This window comes from Narcine bancroftii, chromosome 2 (assembly GCF_036971445.1).
Source record: "Narcine bancroftii isolate sNarBan1 chromosome 2, sNarBan1.hap1, whole genome shotgun sequence".
Lineage (NCBI taxonomy): Eukaryota > Metazoa > Chordata > Chondrichthyes > Torpediniformes > Narcinidae > Narcine > Narcine bancroftii.
Genome location: NC_091470.1, coordinates 239,589,097 through 239,606,813, shown reverse-complemented (window position 1 = coordinate 239,606,813; position 17,717 = coordinate 239,589,097). Strand labels below are relative to the sequence as shown.

General features: G+C 40.1%; 1 protein-coding gene across 3 annotated transcripts in view; it reads left to right on the top strand.

Moving 5' to 3' along the window:
• The window catches only part of trps1 (trichorhinophalangeal syndrome I), a 519,916-nt gene that overhangs the window by 136,991 nt on the left and 365,208 nt on the right, over window positions 1-17,717 (top strand). Inside the window, exon 2 of one of the 3 annotated variants that reach the window (XM_069920540.1) lies at window positions 16,656-16,823. In XM_069920540.1, coding sequence (XP_069776641.1) covers window positions 16,778-16,823 — 46 coding nt within the window. In that variant the 5' untranslated portion in view covers window positions 16,656-16,777. Of the gene's footprint in view, window positions 1-16,556; window positions 16,970-17,717 lie in introns of those variants that run through there. The other 2 variants (XM_069920539.1, XM_069920541.1) reach the window with 2 other exon arrangements.

Here is a 17,717-nt window from a genome sequence, read left to right as displayed (position 1 = left end):
GAGTTAGAATCCAAACACAGCAATGCAACAAGTGAAAAATGCTTGGCTCTTTCTGATTATAGAAAGTGAATTACCAGAAGTTGTGGAATTCAGTTGGATAACGGATAGTTGCAATGTGTTGATGTGGAGGATAGTACTGGAACCGTGCAAGAGGCGACAGAAAGACAGGCTATCACCAACAATAGGAGCAGGGGTAGGCCTTTCAGCCTTTTGAGCTGCACCTAAATTCAAAACGACTATGGCTGATCATGCAACTTCAGTCCCCTATTCCTGTTTTCTCTCCACACCCCTTGATCCCTTTAGCCATAAGGGCTATATCCAACTCCCTTTTGAATATATCTAATGAACTGATCTCACCAACTTTCTGTAGAACTTCCTTCCTCAGATTAGGAGATTAAAACTGTACCCAAACTTCAGATTGTGGTCTCACCAAGGGTGAATATAACTGCAGTAAAACCTCATTGTTTCTATCTTCAAAACCTTTCACAATAAAGGCCAACATGCCATTTGCTTTCATCATCACCTGCTATTCCTGCACTCCCAACCTCCAATAACTGATACACCAATGCACCTGAGTCTTGTTGCATCTCCCCTTTTCCTCATTAGTCATCATTCAGATACTAAGGTGCCTCCCTGTTATTACCACCAACGTGGATTTATCATTGTAGTTTCTTCCACGAGATAATATATTCAAGGACCACCATTTATCTAAATGGTTGTCTGATTCAATAATACTAATTCATTTCTTTCAATAGGTTTTTACAACTCCTAGTAATTGTAATTCCCAGATAATTAAATTGGTCTTTCACTATCTTAAAAAAATAGAATATCTTGAAAAAGATCCCTTTAAGGGTAATATTTGGTATTGGGACGATCACCCTTATCCATTACAATTCGATTGGAATGAACATTTTACGTAAATTTCTGGATTATTTTAAAGCTCTACCAATTTTTGTTCCTAAATCTTCTTTTAATTCATTGGTTTCAGTTATTTCTTCATATATGGCAAGGAAAACAATCTTGTATAAATAAGGATTATCTTCAAAAGTATAAAAGGAATGGGGGATTATCATGTTATTATGGGGCAGTTAATATACTCTTATTGTTACATTTTGATAAATTAGACAACAGCCCTCTTGGGTAGAAATGGAATTAAATTTTGCTAAAAAAAATCATCTATGTTGGCAATTTTAGGTTTCTATTTACCCTTTTCCTTTTGTAAATTGACAGATAATCCAATAACAAAGGTTGAGAATATGGGCAAAATTTAGGGATTTTTTTGGATATCATGGTTTTTCTCTCCTTGCCAGCCCTATGAGAGATGATCATCTTTTTCAACCATCTTTATTAGATCCAGGCTTTAAGGAATGGTATAGATTAGGCATCTAAGTGGTTGTTTGAAAGTAGGCATCAGATCATGAAGAGTTTTGATATGTTTTGCAGTCTGTATTGGAAAACAACTCAATGATGCTGTGCTGCCTGATGGCATCAGGGGAAATTTTGATCCATCTTCACCTTCTCACACACCCATCCTCCTTCCCATTTTGTGATTTACAGAATCATAGTGACAGACTCTAATTCTGGAAACCAGCTTTGTGCTGATCTGCATTAACTGTCAGAATTAAATTTGGAAATTCCTTTTTGTCCTCATAATGATCTTGATAGGTAGGCACAGTTTTGCTGAACTGTTTTTGAACTCTGTTCTTCAAAGTCAAGTTAATGCCTTCGGACAAAATTGAATTCGATTACCCTTCTCTCCCATCAGCATCCTGTCATGTTGTTCTGGCTAAGCGGTCCAAGTGCCCTAGTTTGCCAAGAATAAGCCAATCATGTTACTTCTCAGAACAGGACATAAAATTGGAAGCTGTAGTTGGCCACACAGCCCTTCAGCCCCATTCCACTGTTCAATCAGATTATGGCCCTAATCCTTTGCTTGATCCACTTTTCGAGCTAAGCACTACATCCCCAGAGCCCATTTTGTGCCCAAAAATCTATTGCTTTCAGTCTTGAATATAATCAAAATAGATCCAGTGCCAAAATAATGAAATAGCTAGCACAATTCCAATTCATGAAATTGATAGGAATTTTAGACCAACGTCTTTGAAGCCACATAAACCACTTCACTGACTCTTATCGGATCTTCCTCTCATTTGTTGGAAGCCTTTGTTTGCCTGAACTGCTTGGAAGTATAAATGTTAACTTATTTGTTCATTTTTAATCACTAAAGAGATAATCCTGGTGACAATAAAGCCACAGCGACAGACAAATGGGGGCTTTCATCAGATCAATCAGTGTTCATGGTTGTGAGCTGGACACCTGTGGTTCTGGGTGTTCCTTTCAGTGACAGCACTCAACTGTCTTGCATCCTTTCATTCTTCATGTCTTTATCTTCCTTAAAACCCATGGCTGACAAAATCATGTTGCTGAACTTCTCTTCCCTTCTCCTACCTTACAATGGACACTGTGAGACCGGCAGATCTCCTCCAGCACATCTGTGTGTTTTTACTATTATCACAGCATCTGCAGACTTTCGTATTTCACTTCTCTTCTCTTCCCACTTATTCCTGCCATTCCCTGCCAGTAGAACGCTATCTTCTGGAGCTGGCGGGGGGGGGGGCGGGGGGGTGAGCTGACATATGGCCAGGTACCTGGTGAGATGCAGCTTGGGGAGGGGAGTCAGGGGGCAGAGAAAAACTGATAGCTCCATAGGTTTCCTTAAATCCAGCTGTGGGCATTTTAAGATCACTACCAGGTGGCCAGAAAACAATTTGAGCAACCACTAGTAAGGGTAGAGTTTAATGGAGGGTGGACATGCCCGCTTTAAATGGCTCTGTTACCTGTATTTAATAAGGAAATCAAGACACATGCATTAAGTAAGAGCCTCTGTTAAATGAATCCGGAGAGGAATTTTGCTGAAATCATTGTGCAACATCCTGTTAGCTCTGAAACCACTTGATATTTTCCTCCAATTTGTCATCAATTAATGATTTCTGTTTGATTAGACCTGCCAGCAATAGTTCTTCATGATCCAGCTCATTATGTTTAATAATTTTACTTTTCAAAACTACAATGTATAATGAGATGCTTTTTGGATGATTTAATATTCTGTACAAACTAAAAATGTACAAGCATGATAACCATTAAAAAAATTATTTACTTGACTTTTAATGATTTTTAAATGTGTCTGAATTTTGATTCACACTAAAACCTTAGCATGATGTATTTTGAGTGAAGATCCTTATAAAATGTGTTCCAAAGCTGTAGTTGAATGACTTGAACGATAGCAGTTCAGATTGTGAACTGAACATCAGTTCAGACTGAACCAGCATGACTTTTGGTAGCACTTTGATTTAAAAAAAAGACCTCTGTGCATTATTTTTTTGAGGGCTGGTTCCACATTGTCTGGGCATGCATCCTGAGCCAAAAAGCCTGCCCTCTACTTACCTTTCATTGTGCACTGAATTTGAATTGTTCGAACATGTTCCTTCCTATTAAATACATGATCATCAGTTTTATTCTGCTAATATGAGATCACTAAAGGACTCAAAACATAAACCAATATTCAACAGTATAACTAAGCAGATTCTATTTTGGAAAGCAACTAAAACGACCAACATTTTAATATTAGAATAAAAATGGGAAAGCACGTAAAAACAGTACTCCAATTTGGGATTGAAAATCCTTCAAATAAGCAAGCCATGGAATCAAACATTGAGCATTATTTTCAACTGCATTTTAGCAGTGCGTGAACAATTTTGTATTCCATGAAAGTTACCTTCACAACTTTTGACCACTTTAGTACAGTATTTACATTGAGTTTTGGTTTCTGAAATATGCATCACCGAGAAATTCAGGCAAACTCTTTTGTAGAGTTCCTGATACACGAACCCTGTTGTTCTAAGGCCCATTCAGATCCCTGGCACAAATAGGTGAAGTTGGCATTGAAAGAAGTGGAATCTTGCACTAAAATGATTCCTGTGCAGTTCCTAGTGGGGGTTGCATGACTTCTGCATTAATTCTGGGCAAGGTATCAGGGTTTGAAAAACATTCACTCTGATGGCCAATATTCACTGTGATTCCCACTGAGAAGCTGCAGAATAGTCTGCCTTGGAATGGGGGAAATTTTTGGGGAGTGAGGACAAAGCATTATCTGATCTCTCTGGGCATCCTAAGGAATTAATTATTCCAACTGACTTCTATACCACAAGTGAGCCAGTGATTGCACCATGCAGTCCAAAATTGATTTTTTACCAAAGAATCACAGATTTAATAAAAGCTGACAAATGGAACCTAAAGCTAGCAAGTCAGCATTGCCACAGACTATAGTTCCATTGTTGTATGAAGTGCTCCTAATTTTCCTGTGGGTTGCAACCAGAAGCTCCAATTTTGTTGTATGTAGAGGAATGTTGTGTAATTGTGACCCATGATACTGAGTTGCATGACTGATGGTGGAGAAATTGCCAAATCTGAATTTGTTATCAATAGAAATGTCTGGGTCAATATTCCCATTGATATAATTGACCCCCCCCCCCCGGCAATCACTAGTGCATAAGATGCACAAATGGATCCAATTTCTGGACTTGTAGGTATTTGTGAAACATGTTACATGATGGATTTTCACTCCAGTTTCATGGGTTTCCTAGATGTTTGTTCAGTTGTTTATGGGTTCATTTCCATGATATATTTATCATTGTGTTGCAAACTGAGTGGGATTTTAACAGTGTTAAATCATCACGTTCAATGTAATGTTTATTTGAATGTACCATCTATAAGAGTTCACAATATGTGGCACTGTGTACCAGTGGTATAGTCCTCTGTGATACTGAGTCAGATGATCATTGGTTCCTCAAGATTAAATATGTCGTGATGTACAAGTAAACCTGCCAATTACCCTAATAGAGACATGAGATACAAGGACATCAAAAGCGCTCTGCCTAGGAGAGAAGTGTAAACAATTTTTATGACTATGCATCTCTTGCTAAGCAACTCAGAAGCATGCAAATAGCTCAGAAAATTATAAGCTTACAATGCATTTTTAGCTCGGAATAATATGCTGTTCTGGAAAATGCTAGTAGTTAAGACATGTTGCACCTATATTAATAGCAACAATTTAGCCTCACATCAATCATCAAGAATATTACTAAACCAAAAAACTTTTTTTTGTTTGGAAACATTAATGAAAATTGACTGGTATATGTTCTTAAACCTATATATACATTTAAACCTGGAATTTAATTTTGTGAAATATTGCTTGGAGCTAATGGGTTCATTACAGAATGATTGAATTGTCATTAGGTTGGTAATTCCGACAGATACATCACAGACCTGAAGGTCAGTGATAGGGCAAGAGAGAGAGAGAGAGAGATGATGAGGGGAAAACTGAACTAATAATTCAAGTACAGAACCTCAAACAAGAATGAAGGGCCAGAGAAAAGAGAGTTCACCCCATACCTCCACCTTTGTGGAGGCAAATATAAGCACCTTGGGGAAGCATTAGAATTTCATATTCCACCCATTTAAGAAATAATATGACCTTACTGGGAGAATGTTAAAAATTGGATCTTTCAGATCAGACTGCCACTTTTCCAGTCCATGAGTGAAGATTCCATCTCTGTTTTCCGTGGCAAATTCCTCATTGGTGGTGATCAAGATACAGAATCACTTCCATAACTCTGAGCTGAACAGACTTGGTCCCAGGGCTAAGCATGTGTCCAGTCAGCAAGTCTTCCAAACAAGACTGTCCCACAACAGCTGATGTCCCCTCTGTGCCCCCAGTGGATCTATCAGGCAGGTGCAACACGTACATTAAGACCTGAGACTTGATGTCACAGTGCACTACTGGTGATGGCATTTTGGAGCCAATTATCCACATCAAGACAGTCAAGTAGTGATTATGAGCTTTATGACTAATTTTCTCACCTTGTTCTTTGCCTGGACAATTTAAAAATCCATGTCAATAGTGTTACTGATCTTGTTACCCAATTCCCCCTGGAATAGCCAAGTGGCAACTACAATGTATCACCAAAAGCTGGAAGACCATTAACAGGTGACTTTGGTGCAAATAACTATTCCCTTTGGTCCACAGAGAACAGAAGTTTAGTGGTGGGGAGGTAACTCAATAAATTGTTAATTCAAATCTCATTTAATGTCCACAAGACATTCAAAACAATGTTAATGACAAAATGAATGTTGAAATAAAACAAAAAAAAAGATAGAAACCCAGCCTGTCACCCAGTATTAGAATTAATATTTCAGGTGAAAGACTTAAGTTTATATAAGAGTGTGCCATGTTCATCAATGGAAAGGATTATGGAAAAGAGATGTAATACTTTGTTCAATTTTTTTGTAGGAATAATGATTGTGGACAGATACACCTGACTGATGTACCTTTATTTGTCACATTACACTTAGTTTAGTGAAAAGGATTAATCTGTAAGCTGCCTAACAGGTTACGTTAAGAGCTCATGGACACATGAGGAGTATGGAGTTACAATGAAAAGAGCAAAATAGAAAGCTTTTACTGCAATGAGCGGAAAGGATCCGAAAGGGCTTCACAAGATCTCCCCATGTGTCTCAGACAGAAGCAGTTGGTTCACCTGCCCTTGATCAATTTTATGATCAAAAATGTCCCCTAAACACTGCCATCTTCGTGACTGAACTCTCCACTGATGCTAACTGAATTTGCTTCTAATGTTTGTATACCTGAGTTATCTGAACATTGCTTGTATGATATTCACCTTCATGAGTAAGCTTCACCAGAAAAAGAAAATAGAGTTTACAAATTATATCCTTTCTGTGTGCACAGATACAAACTATATTTTTAATTTATCTGTATGCTAATCCATTTTCCATTTATGCCAATTATGCAAATTACAACAGAGTCCTAGTAAAATAAATTTTCACTTATAGCAGATTAAAAATAAAATTTGCAGATAATGGAAACTTTTTGCAGATTGGTAAACATTTGTGAAGAGAATGGAAGCTCAAGATTTCAAGACTGATGCAAAAAACTTTCTGCATTCCAGGACTTCTGAGACTTCAGGTGGGGATGGGTAGGGACAGGGTTGGTGGTCCACCTATGACAGAGTATATAGATATGTTTTTAGGAGATAAATTGGGAAAGGTTTGTTAGAGAAGGTCACATACAAACACTTTAAAACAGATCTTATTTAAAATACTGGAGCTCTTCCCCATGCTTGACATATCAGGGCTTCAAAGCTTTTGCAATAGATTTGAAGAGTGCTCAAGAGACTTCACTATGGATTGTTGTTTACAAAAGGCAACAGATGAAAGAGCTTGTTGGAGCCACAACAGAGCTTGCTGTTCTGAGAGGGTCATGTGGTTTTGGAAGCAGAGAGAGCCAAACAGGCTTTATCTCAGAGCGAGAGAGAGAGAGAGAGAGACACACACACACAGATCAGTTCTGCAGTGTTATGGTCGGCAACAGCAGCTTGGACTGGAATAGGACAAGCTAGAAAGTTTATGGAAAACCCATTTGTAAGATAGCCTGGTTAAAGCCCTTGTGGTTCATGCAAGAGGAGAGGACTGGCTGTCTTAATGTTTCACTTGGAATAAGGAAAACAAAAAGGAACTCTGTGGTGACCTGAAAGAAAAAGGATATCATCTGGAGAACCCTGAAGGAGAAAGTTTCATCAGCAAGACACTGAAGTGACTGATGGAAGTACATCAGTTGTGGATGTCCTGGAACAATAAATCTCTCTCTGAAAACGGACAAGAACCTTCCTGAGTGTTTTTTTTTAATATACCTTTCAAGCACCAAAGCCTGGTGAACTTTAGAAATGTTAAATTCTGTGCACAGTATAAGAATTCCCTGCAACCAGTGAACTTGGAGGAATGAGAAGTGAGACTGGACTGTAAACCAAATAACTTTTCTGAACTTACACACACATTACATACACGTGCACTTAGAATTAGAAGGGGGTTAAGTTAATAGTAATAAGTTAAAGTTTGATCCTGTTTTCATGTTTAAAGATAACTAAAAGCAACTTTTGTTCAAGTAACCATTTGTCTTGGTGAATATCTATTGCGGCTGAGTTTTGGTGTCCTCTGTGCTCATAATACACTGCACTTTCCTGACCACATCAATGGCCCTGCTGGAGATAGTTGTAGAGGTAGTTCGGTCAATGGCTTATTCAAAATGCTATTTCTGAGAAGGAAATGTAATTTTTGAGAACAGCAAGGCAATGGAACAAGCAAGCAAGATTGGGCTATACTCATGGAATGAAAAATAAATTGAGACAAAATAATAGATAAATGACAAGAATAGCTAGTTTTAATACAGTATCGGTCATCTAAAATTGGAGGATTGTAGGATGATGATGTGTTGCTCCTTGCATTAGGCCTCATTGTAAAAGTGCAGGAGGTTACAAAAAGGTCAGAATGGGAATGGATGGTGAATTGATGAGGTGCGCAACAGGAAGATCAGTGTCACACCTCCAGACTGAATGCAGGTTTCACCTGGAAAGAGTGATTGGTTCATGGACGGTGGGAAGTGAAGAGGTGAAATGACAGGTGTGGTATCTCTTGTGGATGTACAGGAAAGAGCCAAAAGACAGAGAGTGCTTGGTGGGCACAGAAGAGCAGATCAGGGAGTTGTAAAGATGGGGATGTCAGAACCAGAAGTTGTCTGGCAGTGAAGTTTTGTTAAAACTGGAAAAAAGAAAGATCTTTGATTTCAGAGGCTGCTGGGTTGAAGATGAAGACCAGGGGACCTCTGATCTTGTTCTGTCAAGGAAAAGGTGGCCATCTGATTTGAAGATCCATATCTTGCTGTGCCCACTCACAAGAATATCAGTTAATCTCTCAGTATTGGCTCTCAGCAGCACCATTGCCCACGACAGCAATTATGGACTGTTCTAAGGAACAGTTTGAAGATAACTGAGCTAGTGCAAGGACTTCATGTGGCTCACCAGAAACTTCAATACAGCCTTGGATAGAAAAAGAAGCAGCACCCAGACTGACTTTGCACTAGGAAAACTGGGGAAACAATGCAAGTGAAACATAACCAACCAGTTTTCCAGTTGAAAGCAGGCTGAAAGGCAATTCCTTCCCAGTAACCATCATGCACCCGAATTAACCCCCTCACCAGTGCTGCTGTGCTGCCTTTGTTTTGTACTAATTGACCATTGTTCTTTCTCACTCACGCCATACTCTGAAGCAGTGCTCATGCTCTTCTACTTTAAATGGCAATATGAATAGGAGAGTTGGCTTCTAATATACATGGGAAAACCCTTCTCACTGTACCAGGTATAATGTGACTAATAACAAACACTTAAACAGGGTTATGTAAATTGCTGGAAAGCGCAAAAGTTTTTTTTATAGAGGTTTAATATGACTTGGCAATGTTATAACGTGTTGAAAATGGTCATTGTAAATCTTGATTATGCCTGATAGAAGTCACCTTGCCATCGAAATAAAATGGAGCTCTTATGGCAGTGGACCATATGACAAGGAAATAATTAGACTTTTGATGTGTAGAATGACCTTTACTATCTTGGGAGTTTTTTTCTCTCTTGTTCATCCAAGAGCCAGCATGTCTATTCTTCAGAGAAATAGGAGGAATGTTCTTCTTTTTGCAGGATTAAAAGCAATAACTGGTTGAGAGCCCATTAAGAAAGAATGATCACGTGTAGGAAAGCATGACATCTGGATTGTCTCGATCTAGTTGACATGATAATCTGTTGTGCCCCATTGTTTGGTATGTAGTGATCAAGACCAGCAGAGATTTGTCTGTACAAGTGACTTTTGTTTTGCATTGCAACTAACTCTAAATATTTATTCTTTTTCTTCTTTTTTGAATTATTATCTTTCTTTCTCTTCCAATGTGTTATGCATTTTAATGATCTGGAAAGGGGCATAACATAAAACTATCATTGTATCTGCATATTCTACTTAGGAACTTTTAAAAAAAAGCAAATACGAAACTTGAAACTTGGTCTACTGGCTTGAAATGAACCTTGATGGGGGGGGGAGGGGGTGTTGGCATAACGAGTTCAAGAGCTTTGAGGTAATGTTACAGCTTTATACCTTAGTTCGACCCCAGTTGGAATATTGTGTGCAGTTCTGGTCATCTCACTACAGAAAAGATGTGAATGCTACAGAGTGGGGCAGAGGAGATTTACAGGATGTTGCCTGGATTGGACAGCATGCCTTTTGATGATAGATTAATTGAACTTAATTTCCTCCTTGGAGTGATGGAGAATGAGAGGTAACCTGATAAAAATGAACAAGACGATGAAAGGCATTAATTGTGTGGATGGTTGGCCAGAAGCATTTTTCCAGGGCTGAAATAATGAACACCGGGGGGGGGGGAAGGGGGGCACATAGATTTAAGGTGCTTAGGAGGAAGTACAGGTTGATACAAGAGGTGGGTTCATCATGCAGAGTAGTTTAGTGTGTACATGGACCGGCAACAATGGTGAAGGCAGATTCAATAGGATCTTTTAGGATCCTATTGTATAGTTACATGCAACAGAGGAAAATGGAAGGTCATACAGAAGGAAAATCATGCTGTACTGTGCTGTGGGTTGACGGGCCTGTACTGTGCTGTGGGTTGACGGGCCTGTACTGTGCTGTGGGTTGACGGGCCTGTACTGTGCTGTGGGTTGACGGGCCTGTACTGTGCTGTGACTTTCTATGTTCTGATGTCAACTTTGTTGGTTTGAAATGTTAGATCCACAGTGCATTGTTGTTCCTTTTGAACTGTTATAATGATGCTGTGTGCATTAATTTCAACTGCCATGGCTACAATCCTGATGAGTAACCATTGAAGTTGAATAGGAGTCCAAAAGGTTCAACCTTGACAAATGTTTTGACCTCCAGGGTGGAGCTGATCTGAGCAAGATTCTGCTCATCAGGAGGCCCAGGGCACTTGGATCAATGTTACAGGATCAAAAGTCCTGTGGACCTTGGACCTCCAAGGACTGAAGTTCAGACATAAAAGCATGGCTGAACATCTATCTATGGAGGGTCAGATACCTCCATGGTAATTGTGTTTTAAAAAACCCCACATCGTGTGATCACATTGTCTATCAGACAATTCTATATTGGATATGATGTCTTTGAAGAATATGCAAGTAGACTACTTGCTGATGGGTATATCTTTGCCTCTTGTCTGAGTTCATGACCCATCCTGTGTGGCCAGTCATGGCTATAATGATGCTTCCACTGATGGAGAGCAGCCAGAAGTGAAGCCACTAAGGCTTGCATTGAATGAGCATCCCAACAGCTAAAACCTGGGAAAACCACTCCCTGTTAGTTATAGCACATTTAGTGGACTTCAGAAGTTGATGAAGCTGACTCCAGTTTGGGCTATCACTGTCCAGTTAATTCACCCAACTCACAAATTATGCTTCGAAAGAGGAAAATGGACATAATCTTAAGGGAAGCACTCGAGTTTTGGTCATTTCTTTTCCTTTCTGTGGCTGTATTTGGAGTGTTCATCCCCATTCTATATTAGTATGGGCAGAAAGGTGCATTAGTCACATAATGACATCACTCAGTATGTGCCTGATGTGAGAAAAAGGGCACAACTACGTCTGTTTGAATTTTGCGTTTCATGGAATTTCACCCATATCTCCAACGCAAATTACTCTTCATTAAGTTGATATCTTATCAGAGCAGTGCTTTTATTTTCTATTCAATATGATGTAAACATTCAGAGAAGTTGCAATCATGTGCATGAGTTTCAGCTTTTAACAATGTCATTGACAATCTAATGGAAAATCAGTTAAAAAATAATTTTTTCTTTGGCTTGGCTTCGCGGACGAAGATTTATGGAGGGGGTAAAACTCCACGTCAGCTGCAGGCTCGTTTGTGGCTGACAAGTCCGATGCGGGCAGACACGGTTGCAGCGGCTGCAGGGGAAAATTGGTTGGTTGAGACTGAATATCCTTCTGAACTGTAAAATGATATATATTATTCTCTTTGCATCTCATTAACTGAACATGCATTGTGATGCTTGAGAATGCAGTCTTTTGCAAATTTCAGATTTGTGTACCTGGTTTGAATAACCAATGTTTGCAACTTTCATTGGTTACAATCAGTAGAATAAAAGCTTTACTGGCCACCGTGCTAGTTGTTTTGCTTGCAGCTTATCAATATGTGTGTGATGTATAGGAACAGATGTTCACTCACTTTCCTAAGACCCAAGTGTCATTGCACAGTCACGACTATCATGCTTTTGCATGATAGAGGAATTAGGGGATATGGGGAGAAGACAGGTAGGTGGAGTTAGGTCATAAATTAGATCAGCCATGATCGTATTGAATGGCGGAGCAGGCTCGATGGGCCATTTTTGGCCTACTCCTGTTCCTACTTCCTATGTTCCTATTTATCGTGACTCTTAACTAATTTTCCAGACTGGTTGTCACGTGACTGAACTGCAGCTAATTCTGTCCTTCACTTATTTTGTTATACTTGTATGTTCTTGTCAAGAACTATGAAAAGTAAAAAGAAAAAGGGAATAAGAGGGATTCAAGATTCAATTTATTGCCATTGTAATAAAACAATGGCATATTATGTGAAATTTCTTTTTGCCTGCTGCAAGGCAGACAGATTTGCCACTGGCTGGAATTGCATAACCACCTCTTAAAGTCTTACAGTCAGACTTGCAGTCAGAGAGAGAGAAGCAAAAGAGAGTTCCCCAGAGTCACCAAATGTCTGTAGATTCACCTCCAGTGCTTCTGCAGCCCCCGCAACCACACAGAATTCAGTCTAAATCAGTGGCAACCCGAGATCCAGATCCAAATCTCCAACACAGTCATGGACACTCCAGCACCCTCGGCACCTCCTCGCATCCCGGTTCCAATACCTGGTACCTGATACCTCGCATCCAGATTCTGATACCTGATACCTCACATCCCGGATCCAACACCTGATACCTTGCATCCTGGTTCCAATACCAGGGGAGAGAGAGTGCACTGAATTTTATCCCACTCTACCCATGAAATTACAATGTAATGTTTTTTTTTTGTTGGGGGGGGGGGAGTCTCAATGCATAATTATGAACATTTTGAGGATAATCTATTCATCTGTAAGAATTTTTTAAACATACACTTGAAATAGTTTTTTTGGATACGTTATATAATTTTATTTTCTTTATTAGAATTCTGAATTTATTCCTCAACACTGCAGACAAACCAATGAATTGAGGTTACTTGGTTCCTCTATCCTTTTCATTCATGTAGATCCTGGCTGATCTAATAGTAATCCTGCCTCCTCATTCCTGCCTTTACATGGTAACCTTTCACCCCTCCCCCATCTAACAGGTGGTAATGCAATAAAACTTGGCAGCAAGGATGTCATGAAATTGTGGCAGAGAAATACATTGTCAAGTGTAGATTCAATTTTTTTTGTGTACAATCCCTGCTTTTATGTGATAGACTTTTTTAAAAAAAAGCTGATATTATATTGTGGCAATTTGACCTGGTGTCCTTCAAATCCTGTCTTTGCTTTTGTCAGTGAGTGCTCTTTTTCTCCATTTTCTTGGACTTGATGTCCAAAGATGTTGCTTATGGTTTGGACTTCAGTGTTCTTTGAGAGCTCCTCAGCACCCTCTCTGATACCGTTTTCCCATGAAGGGAAACATGAAAATCTCATGAGCAAGTGTCCTGCAGCCTGTGCTGGTCCCCTGATGGTAAAGTTGCTAACATTTATGTGGGTCCCTCAGCTGCTGAGTCCCTTGCTGGTCCTCTGCCATGGTCATCATCCCTGTAGGTTCATCTCTTCTGGTTCTCCTTCTCAATGGGGGATGTTCTCCCTGTTTCTGGTGCCCTGCGCTGGTCTGCAGCCTATCACACCCTGGCTTTGTAATTCAAGTGCCCAGGAATACAGAGAATGCAAACATTGACAAACTCATCATGAGCCGTGACCTCCCATTCATTGAAGATTATACTTTTTCCTAATCCAACCAAGCTCTGCTACAATTCTCATTCTCTCCACTACCCTCTAAGATGCTAATGAAAGCCTATATTTGAACAATATTTTTAATCATCTTTTCTTGTACATTCTTAATGTGAAATTTTGGTTGCAAATGCTAATGTGAAATGCCTTGGGACATTAAAGGTACTATATGAGTGTAAATGTTGCTTTCAAACATCTAATTGAAGTTGGCTCTGTGGAGACATTTCAGAACCTGGTATAATGCAGTCTGCTTCCTTCAATGGACTAAGGAAAGTGAAAATAGCATTGAGCTTCCCATACCACTGTTGCTCCCCATTTAAACTACGTGTGAGGCTTCTACTTTGTGAAATGACATAATTCCCATGTTTCATTGAAATTATACCTGCAACCACTACCATCTATCTGTATAGCTTGGAAGTTATACCTAATCATAGGCCTTCCAGTAACCCCAGCAGGATTAATGTCTGAGAACTTCTGAAGCACTGTAAAAAGGGCCAGACAGCAGAAACCTTTCAACGTACCTACCTATTCAGTCTATTAATCTATCCATTATGCAGCTTATGCAAGGCAATTATTTAAGCTTCTAACAAAGCCACAAACTATGGCCACATGAACTGCTAGTAAGACAAATCAGCTAATAATAAATTGTGGATTTTGGAAATTAGTTGAATGTTGGTTTGTGGCTCTTCTTAACTGAACTGTTGCAAAACAAAGAACATAAAACAGCAGCGATGACCCGACCTCACTTGAATTACTTGATCACTGACTCTACCCACTCCAGTTTATCATGCAAGAAAAGATGCTATAAATTTTCCCTCCTTTCCTCAGAAGGTGAGTACATGCCTAACCACATACCTATCTCCTGGAACAGCTGCTTTTGTTAATTGTGCCATTTTAAATTCCCTGGAGGTCAGAAACCATCATGCTCCAAATATCCTTCATTCATATCCATGATATAGCCCTGAATTCTGCTCTGAATCAAATAACCAACTAGTTCCTTAAAGATTAATCAACATAGCTCTGAATTATCTGGATGCCTGTTTCACAAATCATTTAACTGATGAGAAAGTGAAAATCCACCCAGTCTCAAGAGTTACTTGGGGCTTGTTAGTTTTAAACTTGCCTTCTCGTTCTACATTCTCAGTCCAAGTTAAATAATCAAATTGTATCGACGGCATCCATTTCTTCTCAGCATTTTAAAAGCCTGACTCATGGACTTGACTTTCTAATCAGTTAACAGGTATTAAATAATGAGCTAAGATCCATTACATCAGACTTTTGCTCATTTGTTTTCCCATCAAATTTTCCAGTCAGATTTTGCACCAACTCCAGACATGTCCACCAGTTTGCAATTAATAATGTTGCATTGAGGCCCCAATGATATCATTTTGATGTTCACTCAATTTCCTGAGTTTTAAACATAGCAACCAATACTCTGTCAGGCATTTGAAAAGTCACCCAGGGCTGAACTGGTGCTGCTTGTCGAACTGTTTTCAGGGTGTTCTCCAGTGAGAATTGCAGCAGTTAAATGAGAATATTTCTTCCTGCCCTTTTTGTTTCTTTCCCAATAGCACTTTGTTTTTCACCAGAATTTGTGCCAACTATTCTGGCACTGTCACTCTTGGTGCACCCATGATACAGGCATAATTATATGGTATTTTGAAAATGAAGGGTAGATAGTATGGCAAGATAAGTCATCCTGCCTAAGAGGCCCTACCTGCAAATGATCAAGAATACATGAAAATAGGAGCACGAGTATGTGACTCAGCCCTTTAAGACTGGCTTCCCATTCAGAATGGTGATGGGTAGGCCTCAACTCTACTTCCTTGCCGCTTCCTCATGACCCTCAATTCCCTGACCTTTCAATATATTTATTCACTTTTTGACTATTTCAAATGATTTAGCCTCCGTAATGTCATAGGTTAGAAAACTTTCCCTGACTGAGCACACTTTTCCATCCATAACTGTGCAGTTGAATGCCAGGCCTCCGGAGAAGCTAGAGATAGAGACAGATACACGCCAGCTATGCCAGGGAGTGCAGGCCATTACAACTTACAAAGTTAGGGCAAACACCATAGATGGCTGTAATGTTTCATTATCAATGAACTGAATACCTTCTATGCCCATTTTGAGAAGGAGAACTCAACTATGCCTATGAGAATCCCTGCAAAGGCTGAGGACCTTGTGATATCTGTCTCTGAAGACAAAATCAGAATTGCTCAGCAAAAGGAGATGTCATTCTGTCCATCACCCTTGGGCAAGGTGTAGGACCTGTTTAGCCTCCCAATCAGGGTCACATGAAGCCATTGATTGCAGATGGTGGATGGTTTTAGCAAGCAGATTTAACAAATTGGAATTTATGATTATAAAACAAAAAATGCTCGGCAGATGAATCTGTTGATCAATGGCCAGGGTTTCCTGCCCAGTATTGACACTGCAACTGAAGAAGGCATCGGAAAACCACTTCAGTACTTTTCCCATATATAATTATGAACTCAACATCGACTACAGTCTCAGATCAAAGAAGGAGCCTATGGTGAGCTGCACTGATCCACAAGCAAACCGGGTCTCAGAGGTGCAGGCTCGCACTGGGCTGACATCACAATGGTCCCAGTGGGAAGGGCCAAAAGGGATCATGGGAGTGTTGCTGATAAGCTCTTGGAAAGTTCCAGTAAAGTCCATTGGTTGGTTTAACTCACTCACAGCTTCTGTGTGTTTTGTTCATTGCACAGTACACTGACCAACACGCCTTCACCAAACGAAAACAGGGCAAGGAACAACAACAATTCGGAAGGTCAGAGATCATGGTGGTTGGAGACACATGATTTGCCATGCCGAATGGCAAGGCATCTGAATGAATATGGCATGTGTCACAAAGACACCAGCAGTTAGTCGAGGAGGTAACATCTCCAGCCCAGAAGCTGCCGCCCCCACCCCCCGGCTCAGAAAGGAGGTGGGGGGGAAGAGGAGAACAATGGTGACTGGGGACTGATTGGTTAGACAAGCGGATAGGATGTTCTGTGGACAAGATCAAGACTTCCAGATGGTATGTTGCCTCCCTGATGCCAGGGTCAGAGACGTCTCTGATTGACCTCATAGCATTCTGGAGGGAGAGGGCAAGCAGCCAGATGTTATGGTTTATGTGGGGACCCAAGACATAGATAGGAGTAGGGATGAGGTTCTGAGGGGGGAATATAGGGAGTTAGGAGAGAAGTTAAAAAGCAGGACCTCAATGGTGGTAAACTCAGGATTGCAACCTGTGCTACGTGTCAGAGAGGGCAGGAACAGGAAGTTGTGGCAGATGATTGCATAGCTGAAGAGTTGGTGGCAGGGGCAGAGGTTCAGATTTGTGGATGATTGGGATATCTTCTGGGGAAGGTGTGACCTGTACAGAAAGGACGGGCTGCACCTGAACTTCAAAGGCACCAATATCCTGCTGGGCAGGTTTGCTAGAGCTGTTGGGGAGGATTTCAAATAGTTTGGCAGGGGTGTGGGAACCAAAATGTGAGGGCAGAGATTAGGGTAGAAGGACAAAAAACATGATGTTATGTACTCTGAGTTGGTGAGGAAGAACAGACAGGGAACAAAACATAAATGTAACCAGTTAGAGGGGTTGAAAAGTGTCTATTTCAACGCTAGGAATATTAAGAAAAAAGTGGATGAACTTAGAGTATGGATCAGTATGCGGAATAATGATGTTGTGGCTGTTACTGAAAATTGGTTGGAGGAAGGGAAGGATTAGGTGTTTAAAAAGAGTAGGATTGGAGGCCAAAAAGTGTGGAGGGGGGTGTAGC